Genomic DNA, 23,516 nt, shown 5'->3' with positions numbered 1-23,516 from the left:
TAGTTCATGGTTCATTTTCCGTGTTTTTTTAACAAATGGAATCAATACCAGCTAATCAGTTAGAATTACAGTACGTATAGTGCTCCTCTATAAAATCATTTCAGTTGTACTTATAGTTTGTATTAATATCAAGTGCATTTGCACAAAAGACTCACCTCGTTTCTTTGATTGCAATAAATTATAAGGGTGGTTCTCCAGTCGATATCTTTAATTGCTCCTGGGTTGTATCAATACCAGGCGGTCTTGCTGCTCCATCAGCAGCCACTGGGAACGGGGTTGCCCGGGAAACGGCCGCATGGCAACAGGATCAGAGCCTGGGGGTTGTCTGCTTCTAGCTCTGCTCCCATTTTAAACCTCCTTTCCTCGCTAGATGGTGTGCAAGCCACTGGAGAGTGCACTTCTCCGCACAGTCGGCTCAGAGCATCCAACGAAGCCGGGACAACTCAACGTTCGTGCATATAGCCGGCTGCGTGGAGTGTGGAAATACATTTTTACTCCTCATTTTCGTCCCCTTTTTTTAGGCAGACTTGGGAGAAGAGCGACGGCCACGTCCTGTTGTGACGGACATAATGATTGCGCTGTCGGATGCTTGCGTTTCTGGTCAGTGGCTAAATGCGATCCTCCTCAGCCTGAGCTTCTTCCTACCGCCGTGCTTGCCTGCGGGACAAACTGTGGACTATTCCTCCGTGGAAAGTGTGGTCAGCAGGCAAGGCGACACGGCTCTACTCAGGTAAAAAACAAAACAGAAACAGAAAAAAACTTCACTTTTGCTGCTCGCTCGAGTTTCGCGAAGCTTCGACGCAGACTTGAACTTCAGATCGGGGCCTGTAAACATCCGTATGTGGGCTTTTGTCAACCCCAAATCGGGACACAATGGTGTGTTGTTTTATTTTCCCTCCAAGTAGATTTTGAAGGGAGGGCGCCGAATGCCGAATGTGCTGCCCGCTAACAAGACGCTTGTTCCCGCACCAAGTGCTTGTTAGCTCGGCTCGTTAGCTTTACTGAAGTTTGGTCTAAGGTTGACTTTCCTACGGAGATGCTTAGTTAATCTATTAGTTCCTATCGCTTCTCGCTGCATGGGTTGACCTGTTCGATAAATCGATCGCAGTGTTTTTAACACGTTTAATGTAGGTGTCTCCTAAGACTGATTTGTTATTGGGTGGATGGATTACAGTAGAATGCAATGCAAACTATGTTATTGTGCCAATTTAGGTTATGATAGGATGTGATGTCGCAGTTTTAAATTGGAAGATCATGAATGGTTGGGTGGTCATGACTCGCTCTCTCCCCTCCTTCATCGTGAGTTCACCTCCATCATCCCGAGTTCGCCCCCTCCATCACTTTGGCGAGATGCCATCTGGACACCTTACGTTGCTGTCTTATGCCTGCCTTTACATTATGCTATGGGGGGGGCGGCCCGGTGGGGGGAGTGATTAGCATGTCGGCCTCGCAGCCCTGGGGTTCTGGGTTCAAATCCAGGTTGGTCCACCTGTGTGGAGTTTGAATGTCCCCCCTGGGCCTGCGTGGGTTTTGTCCGGGTACTCCGGTTTCCTCCCACATTCCAAAAACATGCATGGTAGGCTGATTGGACACTGTAATTGCCCCTTGGTATGGGTGAGTGTGCATGATTTTCTGTCTCCTTGTGCCCTGCGGTCAGCTGACCACCGATTCAGGGTGTCCCCCGCCACTGACCCAGAGTCAGCTGTGATAGGCTCCAGCACCCTACGCGACCCCAATGAGGATAAAGCGTTTCAGTTTCAGAAAATGAGATGAGATTATGCTATGGGTGCGGTTGTTCTTAAGGACTATATATACCCTTATGAATATTTTCATACTCTTAAAGATGTATGTTTTCTGGTCTTAAAATTCTACTTCGGTCCTTTTTAAGACATACTTTCTACATTTGGACATTAACAGAATTCCAGCAGCTGCGAAATTTAATTGATGGGCCAAATTGGTTTTGAGAGTCCACTTTACCAAAAATTCATAATATTCAAATAAAGCGGAAATTTCGATCAAGGGATTGCACCACAGTGGGAGTGTTAATCTAATTTTTTATCTGTTTGGGTGCCTTTCTGTGTTGTGTATGTTCTTCTTGGCTTCACTTCTGTATAAGTGGGTCTTAACGTAATGTCAGTTTATGAAAATGTGGGTCCTAGATGACTAGCAGCGAAACAATTCTTTGCTTATGTATACATGACAGTAGTTTATTATTTGTTTCTTTACGTGGCCAACCTGTAACCGACACATGATAAGTCATTGGTTTACTCCACTTCATGCACTGAAAGTGGATACATGGAAATTATTTACACTTGCAGTCATAGATTCCTACAAGCTCGTTTAGACGGTACTTGTCATAGCACATTCTAAATTGTTTAATTCACACATTGTACACACACAAATATGCGCAATCTCATGAGAAGCTCAATGATATATTGTTGTATCAATATCAAACATCTCCTGTGATGGCTCTGAGGATGTGAAGGATGTGGAGGGTAAGCCTGCCCTATTTCAATGAATTCTCTCAATGTTGACATGAGATGCTATGTGTGGACCTGAATACATAGCAGGTGAACTATTGAAAGTTTCACCCTTTCACTGAGTAGAAGAATTTAATTGTTATTGTTGTGAAGTTATCATTAGTGTGTGGCAATGCATGGAATGGAATCAGTAGTCTGTGTTGATGCTTTCTAATTTCATAATTTATTTGGTTTCTTTTCTTCATTTTTGCTTTCTTACTTCAGCAGCCAAACATCATCCCTTCAAAGAGATCTATTCCCTGAGCTGTGTCTTTGGAGAAACATTCAAACTCCCCAGTGTCAATCTGGGGAGGCAAAAGCCTTGCTTGAATCCTGATAGTGTTTTGCGAATCAGCTCAGGTTGTATGCTACCTACCTTCTGAGCAAATCGCAAATTTAAATCCCTGTACCAAAGACTACCTAAATAATAGAAGCCATAAATAATAGGGAATGCGGAAATTATCTTAAATTGGATAGTTAGTTAATTTGCTTATCTGATGTTGGTATTTATTCACAGGCTATTTTAAACGTATTCATTAGGGGTGTAATGGTTCATGTGGAGGTATTAAAGTATTTTAATTTTGCATGTGGTGGCCTGGCGGTTGAGTGATTAGCAGGTTGGCCTCACGATACTGAGGTCGAAGGTTCGATCCCAGGTTGGCCCTCACTGTGTGGAGTTTTCTTCCTGGGCTTGTGTGGGCTTTGTACGGGTATTCCGCTTCCCAACTTCCCAAAAACATGCATGGAGGGCTGGTTGAACACTCTGAATTTCCCCCTAGGTATGAGTGTGAGCTTGAGTAGTTGTTTGTCTCCTTGTGCCCCCACCTGGTGCCTGTAGTTAGCTGGGATAGGCTCCAGCACCCGTGCAACCCTAGTGAGTGTTTTTTTCTTTCATTGTGTATTTTTTGGCTAGTGCAACTTATACTCAGGTGCAATTTATAGTCCGAAAACTATGGTAATTGTGATTTTTATTTATTCGCAGCGTGATTTCCGATTAATAACCTTTGTCACCGTTGCTTACTCTTCATATGAATGGATTCTTTGCTTGCACCTGTTGGAGAAATACAATGTACCATCTAAATTGCTTTCCTCCATGGCCTGCTTCTTGTTCTTTTTTTCACCAGTGTAACAATAAAATGCTGGTGTTTCCTTTTACCACTTGTGCTTCTAGCTTTTTATCCCTCACATCTTTTCATTGCTCCAAAGCATTCACTGTAAAAATGTGTTTTCTTTTTTTCTCTTTACTTACGGGAGTTTAGTGTACTTGTCATTATTGCCCAAATAACTCTTTGGCCATTATGAAGGTGCATGGAAGCTGATTGCTGGCTGAAGAAAATGTGAGATCTTGTACAAACTGTCAACGCCTGGAGCATGCAATTAGTCACTGCCACTGGATTATGAAGTCAATCCCATGAGGTGCAAGCTCTGTCACATATTCATTTTCCCCAACTTATTCAATTCCAACCAAAAAATTACTGATGCCTTAAATCATGTTTTACCACACCCAATTAAATTGTTTTGGGCTTCTTGAAGATAAGGAATAGTCCACACGAGTATCATTACCTGCTTTTAATCATGTTTAATTATCCAAAAGCTCAGCCTCCAACAAAAGCCCTTGTTGCTCTTAATGGATTGCCACGATTACACAATATTTCAACATGCACAAGTGGAAGCACTCCCGATGAGTCATCGCCTTATCATGGTGGGGTTTGTGCGCCCCGATGATTCTAGGAGCTATTTTGTCTAGGCCCTGTGCCCCTGGTAGGGTTACCCATGACAAACTGGTCCGAGGTGAGGGACCAGACAAAGAATGACTGAGAAGACCTCTTATGACGACTTACATAAACCATGTTTTTCCTCGCCCGGACACGGGTTACTGGGGCCCCACTCTGGTGCCAGGCCTGGAGGTGAGGCACGATGTCGAGTGCCTGCACCCATGGCGCAGTCCGAAGAGGCTATGTGGATTCCCCTTCCCATGGGCTCCTCACCTGTTGGTGGAGCCAAAGATGTCAGATGGCATCCAAAGGAGGGGTCCTTGGTGGCCCGATCCCCAGCTGCAGAAACTGGCTCTTGGGACGTGGAACGTCACCTCTCTGGTTGGGAAAGAGTCTGAGCTAGTACGTGAGTTGTAGAAGTTCCGGGTTAACGTAGTCATTCTCACCTCTATGCACAGCTCGGGCCCTGGTACCACTCCTCTGAAGTGTGGTTGGACACTATTCCACTCTGGTGTCACCCAGCAAGCCATATGTTTCTGGCCCTTCATGTAGTTGATACATTTTCCACACATAGTTCATCACATGTAACACACAAATCACTTTTCATGCCATCAGGCAGTTAATCAAAAATCTAATTTCCTGCATGACTGAAGTGTATTGATTGACAGCTTAAGATTCAAAATTCTATATATCTACCAATAAAAACCTGCCATTTATCATTTTGTGTGCATTGTCGGTATTTACCCTGAAGGTGTACATGCAAGCAAATTCTATTTTGATAGGTATTTATTTGGATGTTTTTCCCCAATGCAATCAAATTTATAGACAGTTCCTCTATCTTCTTAACATAGAATAATTACAATGTGTGAGTGTGTGAATGTGCCTTTGGGTTGAACTGCACTTAGCACTTTTCATAAAAATACCATAGTTCATTAGCTCGTTTTTTTTAAATTAGACTACATCATCCTTGTGTGATTAACGGTTATATTTAAGAAGTGGGGAATTTTTTTTATTAATTAGTGTTGTTGTATCACATACTAATTGAAGCAATTGGTTTATTTCATTTAACACAATCTTAATGTGCCCTTTTTCTGCTTTGTATTTAGTATATTGTTACCAGTGTTGCTGAGTGAACAATGTTCCTTTGTTCTGCTGTCCAAATGTGTGTTGCCTTCTTCAAAACCTACATTTATTGGGTGAATATAATTGACCTTAATTTCTAGATTTGTGAAAAAGCTTTTAAAAAATCAAAATGTATTGGTCTTCTAATGTTGGTGAAACGGCTTCCTGGAGTATTAATCATGTTTAAGACTCCACACATTTGTATTTGTATTTTCACTTGGACTTTTATTATTTAACAATTAGCCATAGAGTACTTCCATCTGAGGATGTCACTGCCTGACTTTCTTTTCCTTCGATGGTAGATTAGCTTTGTGTTGTTTCAACAACATTCCTGTGACACATTATATGCCCAATAAGCACTAACCAAATTACTGGGGGCAATATTGGTCTTTTTTCTTTCTTTCTGGGAAATCCCTGGGCATCAAAACGTGTTTGAACTAGTTGATCCAAGAAGAACAGCCTGTTTGTATTTGTAGCCATTTACTTTCAATAGTTTGTGTATTGGATATTATATAAACATTTAATACTATCACTTTTTTTTCTTTTGAAATAGCTGCACAATAAATATTGGCAATTTACTGAAATTATTTTAGTAAATAGACCAACACTTGAGTCAAACAAGGTGGGCCAGAATTAATTTTACCCTCTGCTGGTTTTTGCTAAGTGGTCAAACCAATTGAATCTCGTAACTGTTCCACATAGTAATCTTGTTGATATGACCGCTAAACAAATTTAGTGTGGGTATGGATGTGGGGGCTTCTGCCAAGGGCCTTTTATGTATTTATTTTGCCTGTGCTGTACCACTGTCACCCCTGTAATGTTGCTGGGACAGATCCTGGGCGGGTATAATATAGGGGATGGGACAATCTCAGGCTGCTCCTTTTCTTCGGTAGGGGCGTTTTCTCTGGACAGGAGGGGCCTGGCCTACAAGTTCTTGCCTCTTAACTCCCACACGCTTCATATCTATCTGTAAATATTTATCCTCAGTAAATGTTGGGATGGGTGACAATATCCATATGGTGGTTATATCGCAACACTTTGTTTCCCAAGAGGTTATAGACATGTTGCCGTCTAGTTTTTCTACTACAATCATGTTTATTTTAACTCTTTGGCTGCTGCTGACGGCGCGAGAAGTGCAATATATTTTGACTGGGATCAAGAGAATGTGCATTCGTCCATTTAGAAGTAACTTGTATTTTTCTTTGATAGTTGTCCCATAGAATATCATAGCTTGATTTTATGATCCATGTATCGATAATTGTTGTATTGGCAAAAGGTGAGATAACCGTAAGCATTGTTTTGCAAGGTACTCAGTCGTCCGCACACCTCTTACATATTCATTCTGTGTTTTCGGGGTGGGGGGATGCAAGGGGCTGGACACCCATGGTGTTGGGTTAATGGTTTCCTTTCTAGAACTTGGCAACTATAACAATTGGGTGGTAGGTGAGTTTCTTTTGGCGTGGCTCCTTGATAGGGGCCTCCTAGTCCAGTGTGGGTGGCTGTGAAGTTGTGGCAGCCTCCTCTTGTTCTCTCTGCCCTGTGTTTGTCTTCTCCTCTTTCCTGGGATCCTGCTTGGACCCAGGTGGTGGTCAGAGTTCTTCGCTGTGCTGAGTGGGTGGGGGCAGCAATCTGCCCTCCTTCGGAATTACACAAATATTGATTTGATAAGCATTTATTTACTACTTAATTTTTAATAATGCCCAACTGATGGTTTAGTTTAGTGGTTCACTCGCCTGACTTCGGTGTGGGCAAGCGTGAAGTCAATTCCATTCAGTGGTAGTATGATTCGAGTGTGAATAGTTCTCTGCCTCTCTGTCTGCCCTACGGCTGACTGGCGACCAATCTAGCGGATAATCTTTTGCCCAAAGTCAGTTGGGATGGACTCCAGCAACTCCGAAACAGAACTAACAACCGAATATGCGAAATCATTCATTCATTATCGGTACCACTTCTCCTCACAAGGATTGCGGGGGGCTGGAGCCTATCCCAGCTAACTTCAGACACCAGGCGGGGGACATCCTGAACTGGTTGCCAGCCAATCACAGGGTACACTGAGACAAACAACCATTCATGTTGACACTCATATTGAGGGACAATTAAGAGTTTTCAAACTGGGATGTGGGAGGAAACCAAAGTACCTGCAACCTTATGAAGTGCTGTCAAATGCAGTACACCCTTATGTGAATTACAGGATTATCTCGCAAATTGACCGCCTCCGCGTATAAACTGTATCCATCGTCTTGCATTATGGCGTTTTTTTATTTGTCACCTTGCAGTATCGTGCATGTCAGGTCTAAACATTATATACGCTCAGATTTTTGTTGTTCTCAATGAAAACTGACTCTTAATTTTGTAATGAATCCGAATAAAACATTTGTAGACATCTAGTTTTATTTTCAGATGTCTTGATACAGTATATTATAACGATACATAACAATTTTTTCATCTGACAATTTGTCGTCTAATGGCATAAATAATTTGTGGCTGGTCCATTGTCAAAACAATCCTTTGTGTTCATTTGCGCACAATGTAGAAATGGTGTATTGCTCATGAAATAGTTTGAAAGGATGTAGGCCTTGTTAGGTCTGCAGCAAGATGCATAGTCCTAAATGGATTAAAGTTCCCAAGGTTGTCAGTTCAAATACAGGAACAGCAGCGATCATTTATGTGTCCTTGAGCGAAACATTAAATCAAAATTGTGCCTGATACTATCAGTCGTTATAAGGATCGTACACATATCACAGGTTATATACTGTATATTGCTTGAAGTCACCTTCAATTAAGGCAGGAGAATCTAGCAAAGTAATCCACTGTTAGCTCTGAAATCAATTCAGAGTCCTATGGAATGTTAAAAGGTTTTTGTCTGAAATGTGTTGTTGTTTATAATCTCAGTAATAAAATTGAATAGTCCTGGTATTACAAAGATATTTGTAGCCGGAACTGCCCACCTTTTTTCTCACCTACTGTGCACTACATGGTGAATAGAAACCCCCTGTGTTGCTGAGATGTTAGCAGACTTGTGAGTAGTGCTTAATCAGAAGAGTGGAGCTCACACACATCTGCGTGGGTGGTTTGCTTGGAGCTGGACCTCACATGCTATACGCAGGCAAGGGAATTTGTGGGGTTGCCCAATTAGTGCTGAAAAAGATGCGGTGTAAAGTACATCAGAGCAGTGACAAGTGCACCAGAGGAGACGTGTCATCAATCATAACGCCAGGTGCCAACTATTACCAACCAATTCCTTCCAAAAGGAGGTAAAAGAGGATATGGACGATGTTTAACTGATCATCTATCAATGCTCCCATTTAATATCTCTGATTGATTTATTTTTTCAGTGATGCTATTGCTCATAAATGGCATATTTCTTGTAGATTGTCAATGGAAAAGTAGGTATTCTTAAAAAGTATTTTACCAAGTGCAATGTACATTTTGTTTAGTAGAGATATCATTATTTATTTTATATTTTAATGAACACATCTTGAAATGGAAACACCAGTTGACCAATTACGGTTTAATAAAAGAAGTCAAATGTAATGTGTTTTAATGAATTTGATAGATTGTACTTTGGTAGAAAAAAAAAACTAAAACGCTAGTGCCGGAAGATGCCATTTGACAGTTACATTACAGTTTCCTACTAAATCGTTTTTTTAATCAATGTACCATATTTTCCGCCCTAGCGCAACTAAAAGTTTTCTGAAAATGCCTGCGTGCACCTTACAATTCGATGCACGTTATATATGAATCAGTTCTGGTTAACCATTGTATGAAATTCCTTTTAGCACAGCTCCATCTAGTTCATGTATAACACAACTCCTAGCCAACACTCCTATCACAGCTCTATTTATTGAATGTATAACACAAACCTACACTAATACTACTACTACCACTACCTACCTTCACCACCACCACTATTACTGCTGCGTTTTATAATCCGGTGTGATCGTCATTCATTGAAAGTGAGGAAAATCTCATTATACTTGTATAATGACAATAAAAACATTCAATTCAATTCAAAATATTGTAGTTATCTGTACATGGTGGTTATATTTATTCTGATGTAATTTCTTATATACATATTTCATGGAGCATGATAAAAAGGCAACTGTCTCGTCAATGTTTTGCATGGCTCTTCAGAGATACATAATTTTCTGAATCTGGGTCCTTTTCCTGCATGAGTAAGTAGTCCATCTACATATCAAATGCAGGATCTTCTTTTGTCTTTTTTTTAAATCCAAGAGCCATGATTTAATCTCTTAGTAAGAGTTCTTTGTTTCAATATTGGAGGCATGCTTAACAGCTTGATATGTTCATGTGTAACATAGTTTAAGGTAATATCTCCCTCTGGAGTCATACATTAGTATAATAAGGACCGGTCACAGAAGCTGCTCCCACAATGGGACACAAGCTCTTCCAGCAAGAATTTAGTCTGGTGATTATGTTTTTTCACTGCAGTTATTTCTTAATATGACCTTAATGACACATGCATGAGCAGTAATGTCAAGACCAGGTATGCAAACACTATGAATCTTGATTCACTGTCCAACTACTCAACATCAACCCAATATTAAAAAAGTCATCAGCATTCGCTGAATAGTGTCATTAGGTTTTTATTCCCCCCTCCATTAGAATATATTGTATCACTCACAAATCATTTTCAACATCATTATCTGCATGGTAATGTCCGTATGGCATTTTTGCTGAATTGGTCACCAGTGGAGGTATAACGTGTTATTGGTTCTGTCCTAATGGGGACATTTTCCATGTCTTAAATGATAGAACTCAGATTTACCATGAACTGAGTTGGAGTCTAACCATACCAACCCCATCCTATAATCCCTGTTTATGGTAAAAGTAATAGGTGTCAAGAATGTACATAATCCCCTAAAAGTCACTTCCCATTTAATCATTTACTTGTATCTTTTGAGGTATCATTGGGAAAGACATGAGACCATCAGCATTTGACAGATCGGGCTTTCAAGGTTTTTGAAGATCATAATTTTCTTCGATTAGTCGGTTTCGATGGGATAAGGGCCCATCACCGCTGTGACCTTCGTGAGGATAGGCGGTGTGGTATATGAAGGGACAATTCACTTTTGTTCCTTTCTATTTCAGTGCTTATATCAGCCGCTAAATATCTGTCTGCTTGCAGTATGACTTAACTCAACCAGTCTGAAATGTGAGCAGACCAATGGCAGTTGATCCAAAGCTATTTAGATATTTCAATTGTTGAAGTCAACGTGCACCCTACACTTTGCTGAAAGTACAACTTAAAAACACCCATTAAAACGATCTAAAGTGAACACACAGCTGGCTTGCTTGTGACAAAACTCCAACTGCCATTGCTCGTAGATATAATTGTTGCATCTGACATTAATCTCATGAATTGTTGTATATTGATGACAAATGCTTGTTGGCTGGGCTTATTTATTATTAGGAAATCAAGCCTTGATATAGTATTGTTCTTATCTTTGATCTCAAAATAAAATTTAAAATGAATTGAATGGGGCAGCCCGGTGGAGCGAGTAATTAGCGTGTTGGCCTCACAGCTCTGGAGTCCTGGGTTCAAGTCCAGGTCGCTCCACCTGTGTGGAGTTTGCATGTTCTCCCTGAGCCTGCCTGGGTTTCCTCCGGGTACTCCGGTTTCCTCCCATATTCCAAAAATATGCATTGTAGGCTGTTTGGACACCTTAAATTGCCCCTAGGTATGGGTGTGGGTGTGAATGGTTGTCCGTCTCCTTGTGCGCTGCGATCGGCTGGCCACCGATTCCGGGTGTCCCCCGCCTCTGGCCCGGAGACAGCTGAGATTGGCTCCAGCACCGCCCGCAACCCTAATGAGGATAAAGCGGTTCAGAAAATTAGATGAGATGAATTGAATGTTCATCAAGGCCAACAAAAAACAGTTAGGGTCCTTACAGGCAACTGAGATCAAAACACTTCCCTTGTGACCTCTTATAACAGTAGACATGGAAGGGAAGGCTGACCTACATGCTGTAAGAGGGACTCGCTCTCTCTATTGTAAATGTGTACTGGTGGGGAATTGAGGCCTTTTCTGTTTGGAGGTGATCCGTTGAAGCCGCAGACTATTTCAGCAAAGCTAAGAAAAAAAGAAAGCTACTGAAAGAGCAAGCTGTTAGAGTGTGGGGCAAGCATTATTCGGCTCACGTCTGTCAACCCACACTGCTTGTGTAATGTGCTTGTGGGTTGGTGACATGGATGTGAGGCTATGGCCAGGTGGAAGAAAGGTGCTTGACTGACAGCCTTAATTCCCACAACACTATGGAGCATCAAAGACCATTAATCGCGGACAAAAATGAACATCCACTATATCCTTTAAAGGCTAAAGGATTCAGCTACTATGCTCGTATGTGTGTGTCCAGTCTACACATTTGTCGGTAAGGCTCCTTTTGCGGCTTGAGGTCTTAGATGGGGCTTTGCTTCAGTGCTGCTATGATGTATGATGTGGTTATAGAGCTCAGCTTCTTGAATCTAGGGTGTCCTATCATCTTGTCAAGGTCAGTGGTTATGAGGCTTTAAAAGAGTGGCTACCTTTTGAATTTGCTAAAACATACCTTAAGGTACATTTTAGCCATCACCTATCATATTAAATCTCCCTGTAATCGATGTCTTTAACAACATTAATAGTTGACCTGGTCATGGCCATCAAAGAAAAATGTTATCCTTTTTTATACAGCCAAAAAGTTGCATAAGTGCCGTTACAATAAGTATGACACTAAGCCAAGTTGCACTTTGCACAACAACATTCATTTTAATGCAAACTGATAAATAGATCATCATAGAGCATCAAAGCTGACATTTGATACGACGTATGAATTCCAGTACTTGTCGGACGGGGTCTTTTTTCAACACCACTGGATGTATAATTAATGTCAGTTCATACATTCCATACCTCTCTTTTGACATTAGTATCATCCACGCCTGCCTCGAGGTAAAAAAAAAAGACTGCTAAGGTAATGTAGTGCCAGTCATCATGTGATCAATTTTAGGAATGCATGCTGGGGGTAACATCTGGGACGATAAGAAGTTAGTATCTTTATTTTTATTTTTGAGAGAAAATGCCCCTTCAAGAGAGATATTTGTGTGAAATATTTAATAATAAATGATAAAAATAATCATAATTGGTAAAGGGGCAGCCTAGCGAATGAGTGGTTAGGGCGTCGACCTCACAGTTTTGAGGTCCTGAGTTCGATCCCAGGTCAGTGCTCCTGTGTGGAGTTTGCATGTTCTCCCGGGCTTGCGTGGGTTTTCTCTAAAAACGTGTGGTAGGCTGGTTGAACACTCTAAATTGCGTGTAATGTGAATGGTTGTCCGACTACTTGTGACTTGCAATTGGCTTGGCACCAATTCTGGGTGTCCCCCGCCTGATGCCCAAAGTCAGCTAGGATAGGCTCCAGCACCCCCCGTGACCCTTGTAAGAAAAAGCGGTTCAGAAAATGAATTAATTCATAATTTGTGGAATAAAATGCAACATCTTTGTTTCTGCCTTTAAGTACTACTGTCTAATCTGTGGCAAGAAGGTAAAACTCACAATTGAATAGCTTCTATTGCTTCTTTTATTGAGCTGTCTAGCAAGATATGTCTAGGACCTATTCTATCTGCCTACAATTGTTTTATGCCCCCCATGGTTAAGCAGACAGTGTGCGTTTGAGTGCAGTACATCTGATATTGCCTATCACTGGGACAAGAGGAAGCTGATGACATTAGTGAAATGGATTTGGCTACTTGGCTCTGTAAAAGAAAACCAAGTTGATAGAGGAAAAAAAAACTTCAGATCCGTACTGTAGCATGGTTAAAAATAGATTCCATCAAGCTCAAATCTTGTCTGAGCGTCTCCAATGTGGCGACCCGGCGGCTGAGTGGTTAGCGCGTCGGCCGAATGGTTAGCACGTCAGCCTCACGGCTCTGGGTTCAAATCCAGCTCACTCCACCTGTGTGGAGTTTGCACATTTTCCCTGGGCCTGTGTGGGTTTTTTCCGTGTTTACTCCCACATTTGAAAATACGTGCATGGTAGGCTGATTGGACACTCTAAAATGCCTCTAGGTATTAGTGTGAGTGTGAATGGTCGTCTGTCTTCTTGTACTCTGCGATTGGCTGGCCACCAATTCAGGGTGTACCCCGCCTCTGGCCCGGAGTCAGCTGGAATAGGCTCCAGCACCCCCTTCGACTGAGGATGAGGATAAAGCGGTTCAAAAAATGAACGAATGAATGAATGAATGAACGTCTCCAATGTTTGAAATAATCTTAGTGGTAAATAAGCTTTTAAAACTATTCTGTGTAATATTTTCTGTAACGAAACACATTTTAATCGTTAAATCTATAATGTTTTCTGTTTTTTTCCCTTAAAATTGTGATTGTACTAATCCCGTGTGGAGTTAATGCACATGATCCATCTCAACAAGCTCCAGGTATGAAATAGGGCCAAGAAACCCATTCTCTGATATCACATAAAGAGCATGTCAATAGAAAAAATCCCATTATGTTTGCCTTCAGGGCACTTTCCAATTTAACACTGTTCTCTTCTAATGGGGTTATTCGGCAAACCTTACAGCCATCTTCATCTAATTGCATTTTCTTTTTTATTTATAAATTCATAAAGACAAAATAATACATGTTACCGCCTATATACTCTTGCAAACGAATCGTCAAAAAATTGAGAAGCTGAGCTTGCTTCACTTATCAGACAACATCAATTGCATTTATTCTCTTGAATGTCTGTCTATATGCTTATAAAATTTGCATTTAAGCAGTTAGGAAAAACATGCCTTGGATTTCCCAGTCTCTATTACCTCATCATAACAGAAATTTTTCTTTTATACCATAATGCACGGCAGCCCAGTGGGGGAGTGGTGAGGGCATCGGCCTCACAGTTTTGAGATTGAGGGTTCAATCCCAGGTTTGGACCTTCCTTACCTTCCTGTGTGGAGTTTGCGTGTTCTTCCCCGGCCAGCACCAATCCTTGTGAGGATACGCGCTGCAGAAAATACAATGAATACAATTAATTCATTCATTTTCTGAACCGCTTATTCTTAAAAGGATCACGGGGGTGCTGGAGTCTATCCCAGCTAACTCCAGGCACCTAGCAGGAGACACTGAATCAGTGGCCAGCCAATTGCAGAATAGAAGGAGAGGGACAACCATACACGCTTACTCCCATAACTAGGGGCAATTTAGAGTGTCAAACCAGCTTACCACGCATATTTTGGGGATTTGGGAGGAAACTGAAATACCCGAACGAACCCCACGCAAGCCTAGGACCAACATGCAAACTCCACATGGCAAGCAGAAGTCACACTTTCTCAGTCCCCAGACTGGCAGTCAATGAATATGTCACAAGGAAATCGCCACCTCTAACCTCGAGATGTTGCGCAGCGGACTTTTCTTCCCGACATGTCAGTTAAGGCCAAAATCAGACTACAATTATGTCATCTGAGGTGTTTTAGACTCTTGGCCCTCTTGTATAACTTTCTTGACAATTCTGAAGAAATTGTGTTTTTGATTGATTTATTTGTTTTTAAATCTCCGGAAACCTCCAGAGTAGATCTCAGGCACTACATTCTTTGCTCGGTAGAATTGAGGTAAATAAGTGTCGCCCCAAACCTTTTACTATCATCATGAATGTATGACTTGCTGACTACCATTTGATCTCAGTTCAGCTCACCTTGAATTTACAGAATCACAGATTTATTACTTGTTTGAATAGAATGAGGTGCGATCCTGAAAATACCGCCTATTCCTCACCCACCTCATTTCCAAGTCACTGTTATGAATCAGAAAAAAAATGTGTGTAAAACCAAGCCCAAACTGAAGATAATCCCTGTCAAATGAACTGGCAATTACCTCATCTAAAGACTTTTCGGTCCCTGCCAGTACACAGGCTCTGCATTTTAAACAGAGCAGTATAAAATGAATGTCTGTATTCATCCAGCCTTCTATCACTTCATTCCATACAAGCAATTATGGGTCATAACATCAAGAAATATTGAGAATGCATCTAAATAATAATTGCACTGAATAAGGTTGACATCTAAAATAGCATTTTGCATTCATTTTAATGGGGCCCACTCTACGTCATAATTATCTCAAAGAGTCAGTCTTGCAAACATCTCTTGTTTTCTATCACAGTGGAACTGTACCCAATACTAAATGTTCCATCAAAAATGTTTTTATTTAATCCAGACTCGAACTGTCAACATCACAAATGTTTTTTTAGTCTAATTTAAATACATAATGGAAGTTTAACCATGGAAAAATAAATATGTTATGGAATGTCTTGTTTTTCACTGAACTGCATTGAAGGATTGATAAACAGGATTGTCCCTGAAGCAAATACAAAGGCATAAATAGGACATGTAAAATATGACGCCACCCAAAGGAGCCTCTTTCTCCTCTGTGGGATCTATTTATTCCAATATTTGTAGATGACTAAAGCTAGTTAATTATTTTGGCAATTGCTTACTTCCTGTGTCAGAATGATGAATGTAGTCATACCTATCAGAACAGGCCGGGGTTCCAATGTCCTTTGACAATGAATGATTGTCCATTTGTTCTATGAACAGGTCACATCAACTGGGCTGATAAGCCCTATGGGAAAGCAATACAAATAACGTCTTTGTTGCTGACATTGCATTGCATAAAAACTATTGCCACACAACCTATCATTTCACCTCAATTTTGTTCACTAACAGTGCACTGTAATATCTTGCAACAATAGGTGTAGCCCCCTGCAAAAAATAAAAAAAATACAACAACTGACACAATTTGCAAGAGTCCTCTGTAACCAATATATAACAATCCTTACTTCAGATTGAAACTCTTATGACAGACAACAAACCAATCTGGAACACCAACCCAGCCTTGACCCTACACTTCAGTTACCCCACACAACAAAGAATAAAATAGACTGGGTTGGATAGGTTGGACACTCTAAATTAGGAATGAATGTTGTTAGCGTGAATGGTTGAATATCTTTCTTTATATTGTGCTTTAGTTGAGAGAGTGGTAAAATAATACTAATTACATTTTTAAAAACTTTAACATCATTTCCAGTAATTTGCTCAGTTTTACTAACCACTTTTTTATTCGATTGATCGGCTCAAATATAAAACTATGTACTGAGCCAGCATACAGCGGCTCTTATATAACCATCATTACCTTCTAGCCTGAGGTGTTTGAGGAACATGTACTCTATAAAGTTAATTAAGATCATACTGCATTCAACTTTTATTGAACTTGTTGGCCTATCGGACTTGTTTATTAATTGTGTTATTGAGTAAGTTAAATTCAAAGTTATACTCTGCGGTTTACATTTTACCTGTAAATGGGCATTCAAAGAGAAAACTGAAAAGGTGGTCATGAATACTGTCACTACATATAGAGGAAAGGGGAATACAATTGCAAAAGAAAGGCACTAGACATTTAAAAAAAAAAAAACAGCAATTGTAAATGTTCTTTTTGTTTTTATTCATCATTTTTACAAACTAAGTGGTACGGTATCAGAGTAGTTAGCACACACGGATTCAGGGTGTCCCCTGCCTGGCGTCTGTAGTTGGCTGGGATAGGCTCCAGCACCCCCTGTGATAAGCGGTTCCGTAAGTGAATAAATGAATTGTATTCATTCATTTTCCATACTGCTTATCCTCACATGGTTTGGTGCTGTAGCATAACAACCGTATTATACTGCTCTAGTAAAGTACTCAAAACAGATTTTCATCATCATTTCATCAAATCCATTATGAAACAATTGATAAATACATTAAAACAACAACAAAAATTACAATGTTAAAAGCAATGAATTTAATACATTGATTCAATACTGTGCGTTACAATGAGGTGCATGTTATGCATGGAAATAAATCAAGCGTTATCATCTACTGCACTTTATTGTCCCAAATATATTGTACTTTAAGTAATAGCGCTAGGGAAATGTCGGTAAGGAGCCACATATCTTACATTACTAACCGGCTTAATATAGTGGATGTGTAAAATACACACTAGAAAGAGAATACCAAAAAAGGAAAGTGTGAAAGGTTGAAAGCAAGAAGGGTATTTTTTGGACGGGTGCCAATATGGCTGCGGGAAGCAGATGTATTAGTTGAGCTTTTAAATGTGGTCCCTGCCAAATCCAAAACAGTAAGTATAATATGCAGAGAAAAAAAAGCTACCTCAGAAGGGTGGCACGATTTGGGCAAGCAGATTCTTTAAAACACGTTTAGAATTGTCACTGGGAACATTACAATACGTATTGCAATGTTGTAAACAGTCCACATTTAGTTCAGTTTTGGTTACTATTTGGAACTTGAACAGCTTTTGTGGGAAATGTACAACCCAAAAAGCATTCTATGTTTCAGAATACAAACATAGACAGTGTCACATAGTGTTGCACCAAAATGAAAGTAGCCAAAAAAGACTACAATTGTCTTTATCTATGTATTTTTTAAATAAATCAAAACTGGCAGCCCGGCGGGCGAGTGGGTAGCATGCCGGCCTCACAGTTCAAGAGTTAGGGGTTCCGAGGTCATACCTCACTATGTGGACTTTGCATGTTCTCCCTGGACTTGTGTGGGTTATATCCAGGTACTCCAGTTCCTTCCCACATTCCAAAAAACATGCAGGGTAGGCTGGTTGAAATTAATTGAGTAGCGTTTAGTATTTGTATCATTAATTTTGTTATAACTACACAACTACTGTATATAGTTTCGTATGATTAAATTCAATGGAGTATTCCTTCCGTCCTGAGAATGTTTACTTCCATAAACAGGATGCACTGTTGTACGGTCATTAAATTGTTCTCTAATTTTACTCCAGACATAATGGCTATTCACCCTCAAGCATTTCATATGACATAAACGGTATATTTTCATATTTGTTTGTTACATCGAGATTCCTTCACCTTTTCTTGAATGGTAAAATATATACATTTTAGAATGAAATAAGCATACAATACACACATAACACATGTAATATTCTTAAGTAGTTCTTAGCCGCATGTCCACCTATCTGACGAAATTATATTTTGATCCTTTAGGTGCTACCTGCTGGATGGAATCTCAAAAGGAGCCTGGCTGAACCGCTCAAGCATAATTTTTGCAGGGAATGATCAGTGGTCTGCAGACCCACGTGTGTCCATTGTCTCCAGTGTTGGAGACAAGCATGAATACAGCCTTCAGATACAGAAAGTGGATATAACAGATGATGGTCAATACACTTGCTCAATTCAAAGCGAGCATAACCCACGAACTAAACTTCTCAACCTCGTTGTAAAAGGTACGTACACATTTTTTTGTCCTTTCTTACAGTTTATCTTTTGGTAGTTTGAGGTTCTTCGATCTGGCCTGATGACTCAAGTTTATGCATGGCATTTGCCACTGATCGTGTGACAGAGACCACACAGAAAGCCTTTCATTCTTCCAGTAAACAACATTAATTAAAGCATACATTTCAGAAGTGGTTGATAACACCTGTTTAATCCAACAGCTTTCAGGCTCTGAAAGACTAATTCCTCTCCATTGGACTATCAATATCATTAAGACGTTTTGATGTGTTCAAACCGAGAGCCTTTTGAAGTCACCAATTTATTACAGTCAAGCACAGCTCTGTTTGTTCTGCCACCATATGTTTTGTTATTTACTTTGACCTAAGTAAACAGTACTAGTAGGAGGTATATTTTCCTCTGATGGCCGTGTAGTACAAGGTGACATTATGTCCTATTAGTGGTTAAATTGGTTAAAAAATACAATATAATAGTGTATCGGCAATCATTTATGAAACAAGATATCGCCCACTAAAATTTGTTTTCGCAACAGGCTTATGTCCACCTTATTGGGACACTTTGGTTTAGCGACTCCCCTTGTGGCCCTTGTTGTTTCTGTCCCAGTTCTCAGGCGTTAGTTGGACTGTGTTTAATGTGGCCAACAACATTTTTCCATTTTGCTAGTGCAAGGCCAGATTGGCCATTCTGGGAAGACGCTGTGATAGAGTGGTGGCGGCTGTGAGCAGTAAAATTTCTTTTTAGTACCATATTTTGCTTGTTTGCTTCCTGTATAACATGGATGATCTTATTGGTTGCCTGTCGGTTGAAAGACACACGTGTAACAAATTCTAAACCAGTTTATTATTTCAACTCACCTTCAGAACACTCAAGCACACTGTAAGAAATGCAAAATATTGTTTTTTGCTCTTTGTGTCTACCTTGTTCGCCACCCTGTACTAGAGAGTTTTAAAAAAAAATCTATTTTTTGTTTTTTGTGCCTCCCCATTTTAATGCTCCTGTATCACTGCCAGCATTAAATTGAGACCAGTTATGCGTTCTCAAAAATGGTCTGCATAGCTTAATTTTATGTAACTGGTGTCATGTTCTTCTTTAGAGCACTCAGTCAGAATAAATACTGTATCTGCTAATTGCAACCAAGTACAAATTCTACACAATCAACCAAATTTTTAACAATTCATTAGCCATTCAAATTCATAATTATGCACATTGTACCCAAATTTAGAGCTAATGCAATCATGAGTTATTATTACACTTTCTAAAATACAAATCCCATGCTGTGCATTACATGCAAGAAAGGAGGGTTGAATATGGCTGCTGCCGCATGTCTTCTAATCTTTTAATCTCTGTGTGACATTTATCCTCCTCATACTGTAGGTCTTGTCACCTCACTAAATCAAATGACGTGTTCTCTACCCAAAGCTCCATTCTTATTAAACAGAACCCATGAGTATGTTGCAAAATTCACAAAATACATTTTTTCTGGTTTTGAATTTTCCTCTTGGGGCACTGTATTTTTGCACAAAAAAGGTATTTATCTATTTTTGAACTGTACATTTTATGGACACAAGTGACTCTGAAATATAAATAATTTGCCTAATCCATATGAAATATAATATTTTTAGCAAGAATGTACCAATTCTGACCTAGTTCTAGAGAACTCGGGACCATTTTCTCATATTGTACAGAGCAACGAGAAATTGTTATCATTCCCATTTATATCACACGACCATCATCCCTCTCTGCTAATTATGATTGTAGATGTGTTAATGCATTAAATATGCGGCCTGTCTAAGAATATCTTGTCACAGTGATGGGGAGAGTTTGAGCTGTTTCAATCTAATAACCCTTGGCCATGTTATAATCACACCCCGTGCCTTTGGGCGGAGCTGTTTAAATGTAATCACACATTTCACAAACATGTTTATGTTGAGTCTAATCAAAAATATACAATTTATGCAAAACATGCAGACCAAGACAACATTGAAATAATGCATTATTTAATGTAGTTTTCCCAAAATCGTGATGAGACAAGATCATCCTAAATATTGTGGTGCTGTATTGGGTAATTATTTTACAAATGTCAAAACTTAATACAGCATGTGATGAACAGGCTGTGAATATTACTAATATAGATCAGAACAGCTCTATAAAGAACTCATTGCCCACCCGGTAGGATCACTTCTTCTGAACAGTCAGTCAAAAGAGCGTTTACAGAGTTGAAAGGGTGAATATTGTCAATCCATTCACTATGTCAAATAGAAGAAGCATATAATTAAATAACACAACATGAAAAAGCTTTGCTAATCATAGCCGGTTCATAACATATAAAAGGTCTGTCAGGCCCATCATTAATTAGCAGATATATTTTAATGAGTTATTTGCTATACATATTAAATACAGCTCTGTCCCTCTTCAGAGTTTAGAGATCAGTGACCAAACACAACTCTTATTTAATGGAATAAAAATTGTCTTGATTATAAGAGAGCCTCACATCTTGTTGTGACTCACTCAGTCACACGTGGGTGCAAGTTGCATTGGGGTCACCAGAAATGTGTCAAGGATTATACTGTACCACCACCTGGTCCAATCTGGCGCGCAGAGTTGTTCTCCTTCACAGTCACAATATTAGTTCAAACAGAATAAACGGCGGCTATCCCTGCTAACTACAGCGAGGACCTATCTTTAATTGAACCCATGACCCCAGAATTGTGAGGTTGATGCGCTAACCACTCGGCCCCCAGGCCGCCCACGCTTGAATTACTATGAATAAAAGATTTTTCTGTCATCTCTCTTGTTTTTATTGTGTGTGTGTGTGTGTGTGTGTGTGTATTTGTGCATTTGTGCCACCCTGTATGAACATTTATCTGAAAGTTGAGAGAACTCTCACTGAGCCTTACCTTCAAATATATCTAATCCCTGGGTGTACCAGATCCTGTCCTTGCGAATGTTTACTTTAAGGATGTGACACCTAATTAACAAATTAGAAATTGGCCTTTTGTGTTGTAGGGTTTGAAAACCTTTAGGAATAGCTGTCTCATTACCGATGTGTATTTTACAACCTACACACAGTGGTAGTTTATTGTTATGTTATAATACGTATACATCACTGCCTTATTAAACAAAGCCTTGCAGCAATATCTAATGAGCTGGGTCGAAACATAAAACTCCAATTTCTCCCCAATCGAGAATGTCAGAGCAGTATATTATTGATTCATAAATGAACTACACTCCGATCTGATTTTCTGATATTTTTAGCAAATCTTCACACTCCGTCATGCTTAGCTTGGATACATACCTAGGACACTTATAGCAGCACTTTTCATTGTTCGAGTTTAGATTCTTAATATCAACTCATGTCCTTCTTGCACTTAAACCAAGGTAAATTAGACAGCGGCCAGTTCTCTCCTCTGCACTTTAATTGGAGAACTGGATGGAAGTGCGTTTAGTCAGTAATGGGGTGTTGCATTTCGCAGCAATAGGCTGGGCAGATGTCTAGCTCCCGCTCCCGAAAAGTATCCTTGCAAAGAAGCTCATTATTTTTGGCCTGCTGTTTCCGACAGGGGATATACAATGCTGCTTGGGTGAGCTTATGCAGCTCACTTTATGCACCTCCCACAGAGCAGGAAGAGGGAAAATTAGAGGAGAATGGGAAAACATGAACAACAAATCATTGTTAATTAATTAGCAAGTAAATAGAAAGTAGTGTAATATAAGTCAATCAAAGGGACGTAAATCTAATTGCATTGTGCAAGGCTTTGAAATATCAGCAAATAGCTTATCATCAATATCGTAGGCAAGGATAACATCAGTAGATAACTACAACATTTCCAATTTTATTCTCTGAGACACAGCGGAGATGTGTCAACAGTGGGGTCCTACATCAAGTAAACACTAGATTCTGGCAAGTAATAACCTAGATTAAAAACAGCTCCACTACCACCATATATTCACCATTAATTTTACCTTAGTTTGATGTGGATTTGTTTCTGTACAATGGTGCTTACGCTCTACAGCACTAATGCCAACAAAAGAATATTCCACTGCTGATAATCCTGTGAGGAATCATTGCTGTTGTTTTTGCCCACAGTCCATGAACCGTGATGGCACCACATTTTGATTATTTTAATGATGATTCATTCATATAACTTGTCCAAAAGGAGATCCCAAAGCTCTGAATATATGTTGTGTTTATTAAAGGAGAATTCTGTGAAATCTGCTGAGCACCTGCACTGCACATTGGGCAATCTTTTTAGGCTTCGAGGTGTTTATTTTCAATGAATAATCCTTTAACAATAATAATAATACTCAAATCTGTACGACGGTTGCATGGGTGCTGGCAGCAAGCGGCGTACACTCTGATCTGGTTGCCAGACAGGGCATTAGGAGACAAACAACTATTGATGCACATGTAGATGGGGAAAATTTGAACCGCTCAATTAGCAGCTTGATTTCAGAATTGTCAAATAGACATGCTAACCTCTCAGACACTTTGATGTGATTCAAGTCATACTGATTAAAATAATGCATGAAATAATAATGTATAATATTTTAATAAATAGAGATTCTCCTGGGTGACTGTTCATCCACACACAGGTAATTTATCTTAACCCTAACCCAATTTATCTTAGGATGCCTTAACTTTTTTATTTCATCTTGTCCCATTAGCAGTTACCTCAGCATGTAATTCCTTTTCATCTCAGCCTTTCTGCATCATCTTTTTTAAAACCAACTGCTCTCATGACTTCCATCACCACATTAAAGCACAATGTGTTGAGAATCTTGACAATTACAATTTGATGCCCACCAAGAACTCACAATTGTGTCGCCTCAAAAGAAAATATTTCACTTGGGTTCTTTCGTCTTTTTTCTAT

At 39.8% G+C, this 23,516-nt stretch overlaps 1 protein-coding gene across 4 annotated transcripts in view; it reads left to right on the top strand.

Moving 5' to 3' along the window:
• The first annotated feature begins 288 nt into the window (after positions 1 to 288).
• The window catches only part of negr1 (neuronal growth regulator 1), a 75,039-nt gene continuing 51,811 nt past the window's right edge, over positions 289 to 23,516 (top strand). For 2 of the 4 annotated variants that reach the window (XM_077606841.1, XM_077606840.1), the window contains exons 1-3: positions 289 to 448; positions 522 to 730; positions 18,400 to 18,638. In XM_077606841.1, the coding sequence (XP_077462967.1) occupies positions 371 to 448; positions 522 to 730; positions 18,400 to 18,638 (526 nt within the window). In that variant the 5' untranslated portion in view covers positions 289 to 370. The remainder of the gene's footprint in view (positions 449 to 521; positions 731 to 18,399; positions 18,639 to 23,516) is intronic. The other 2 variants (XM_077606839.1, XM_077606842.1) reach the window with 2 other exon arrangements.

The sequence above is a fragment of the Stigmatopora argus genome, chromosome 8 (assembly GCF_051989625.1).
Source record: "Stigmatopora argus isolate UIUO_Sarg chromosome 8, RoL_Sarg_1.0, whole genome shotgun sequence".
NCBI classification, from domain to species: Eukaryota; Metazoa; Chordata; class Actinopteri; order Syngnathiformes; family Syngnathidae; genus Stigmatopora; species Stigmatopora argus.
Note: the sequence above shows the minus strand (reverse complement) of the source record. Positions and strands in the feature narration are given on the sequence as shown.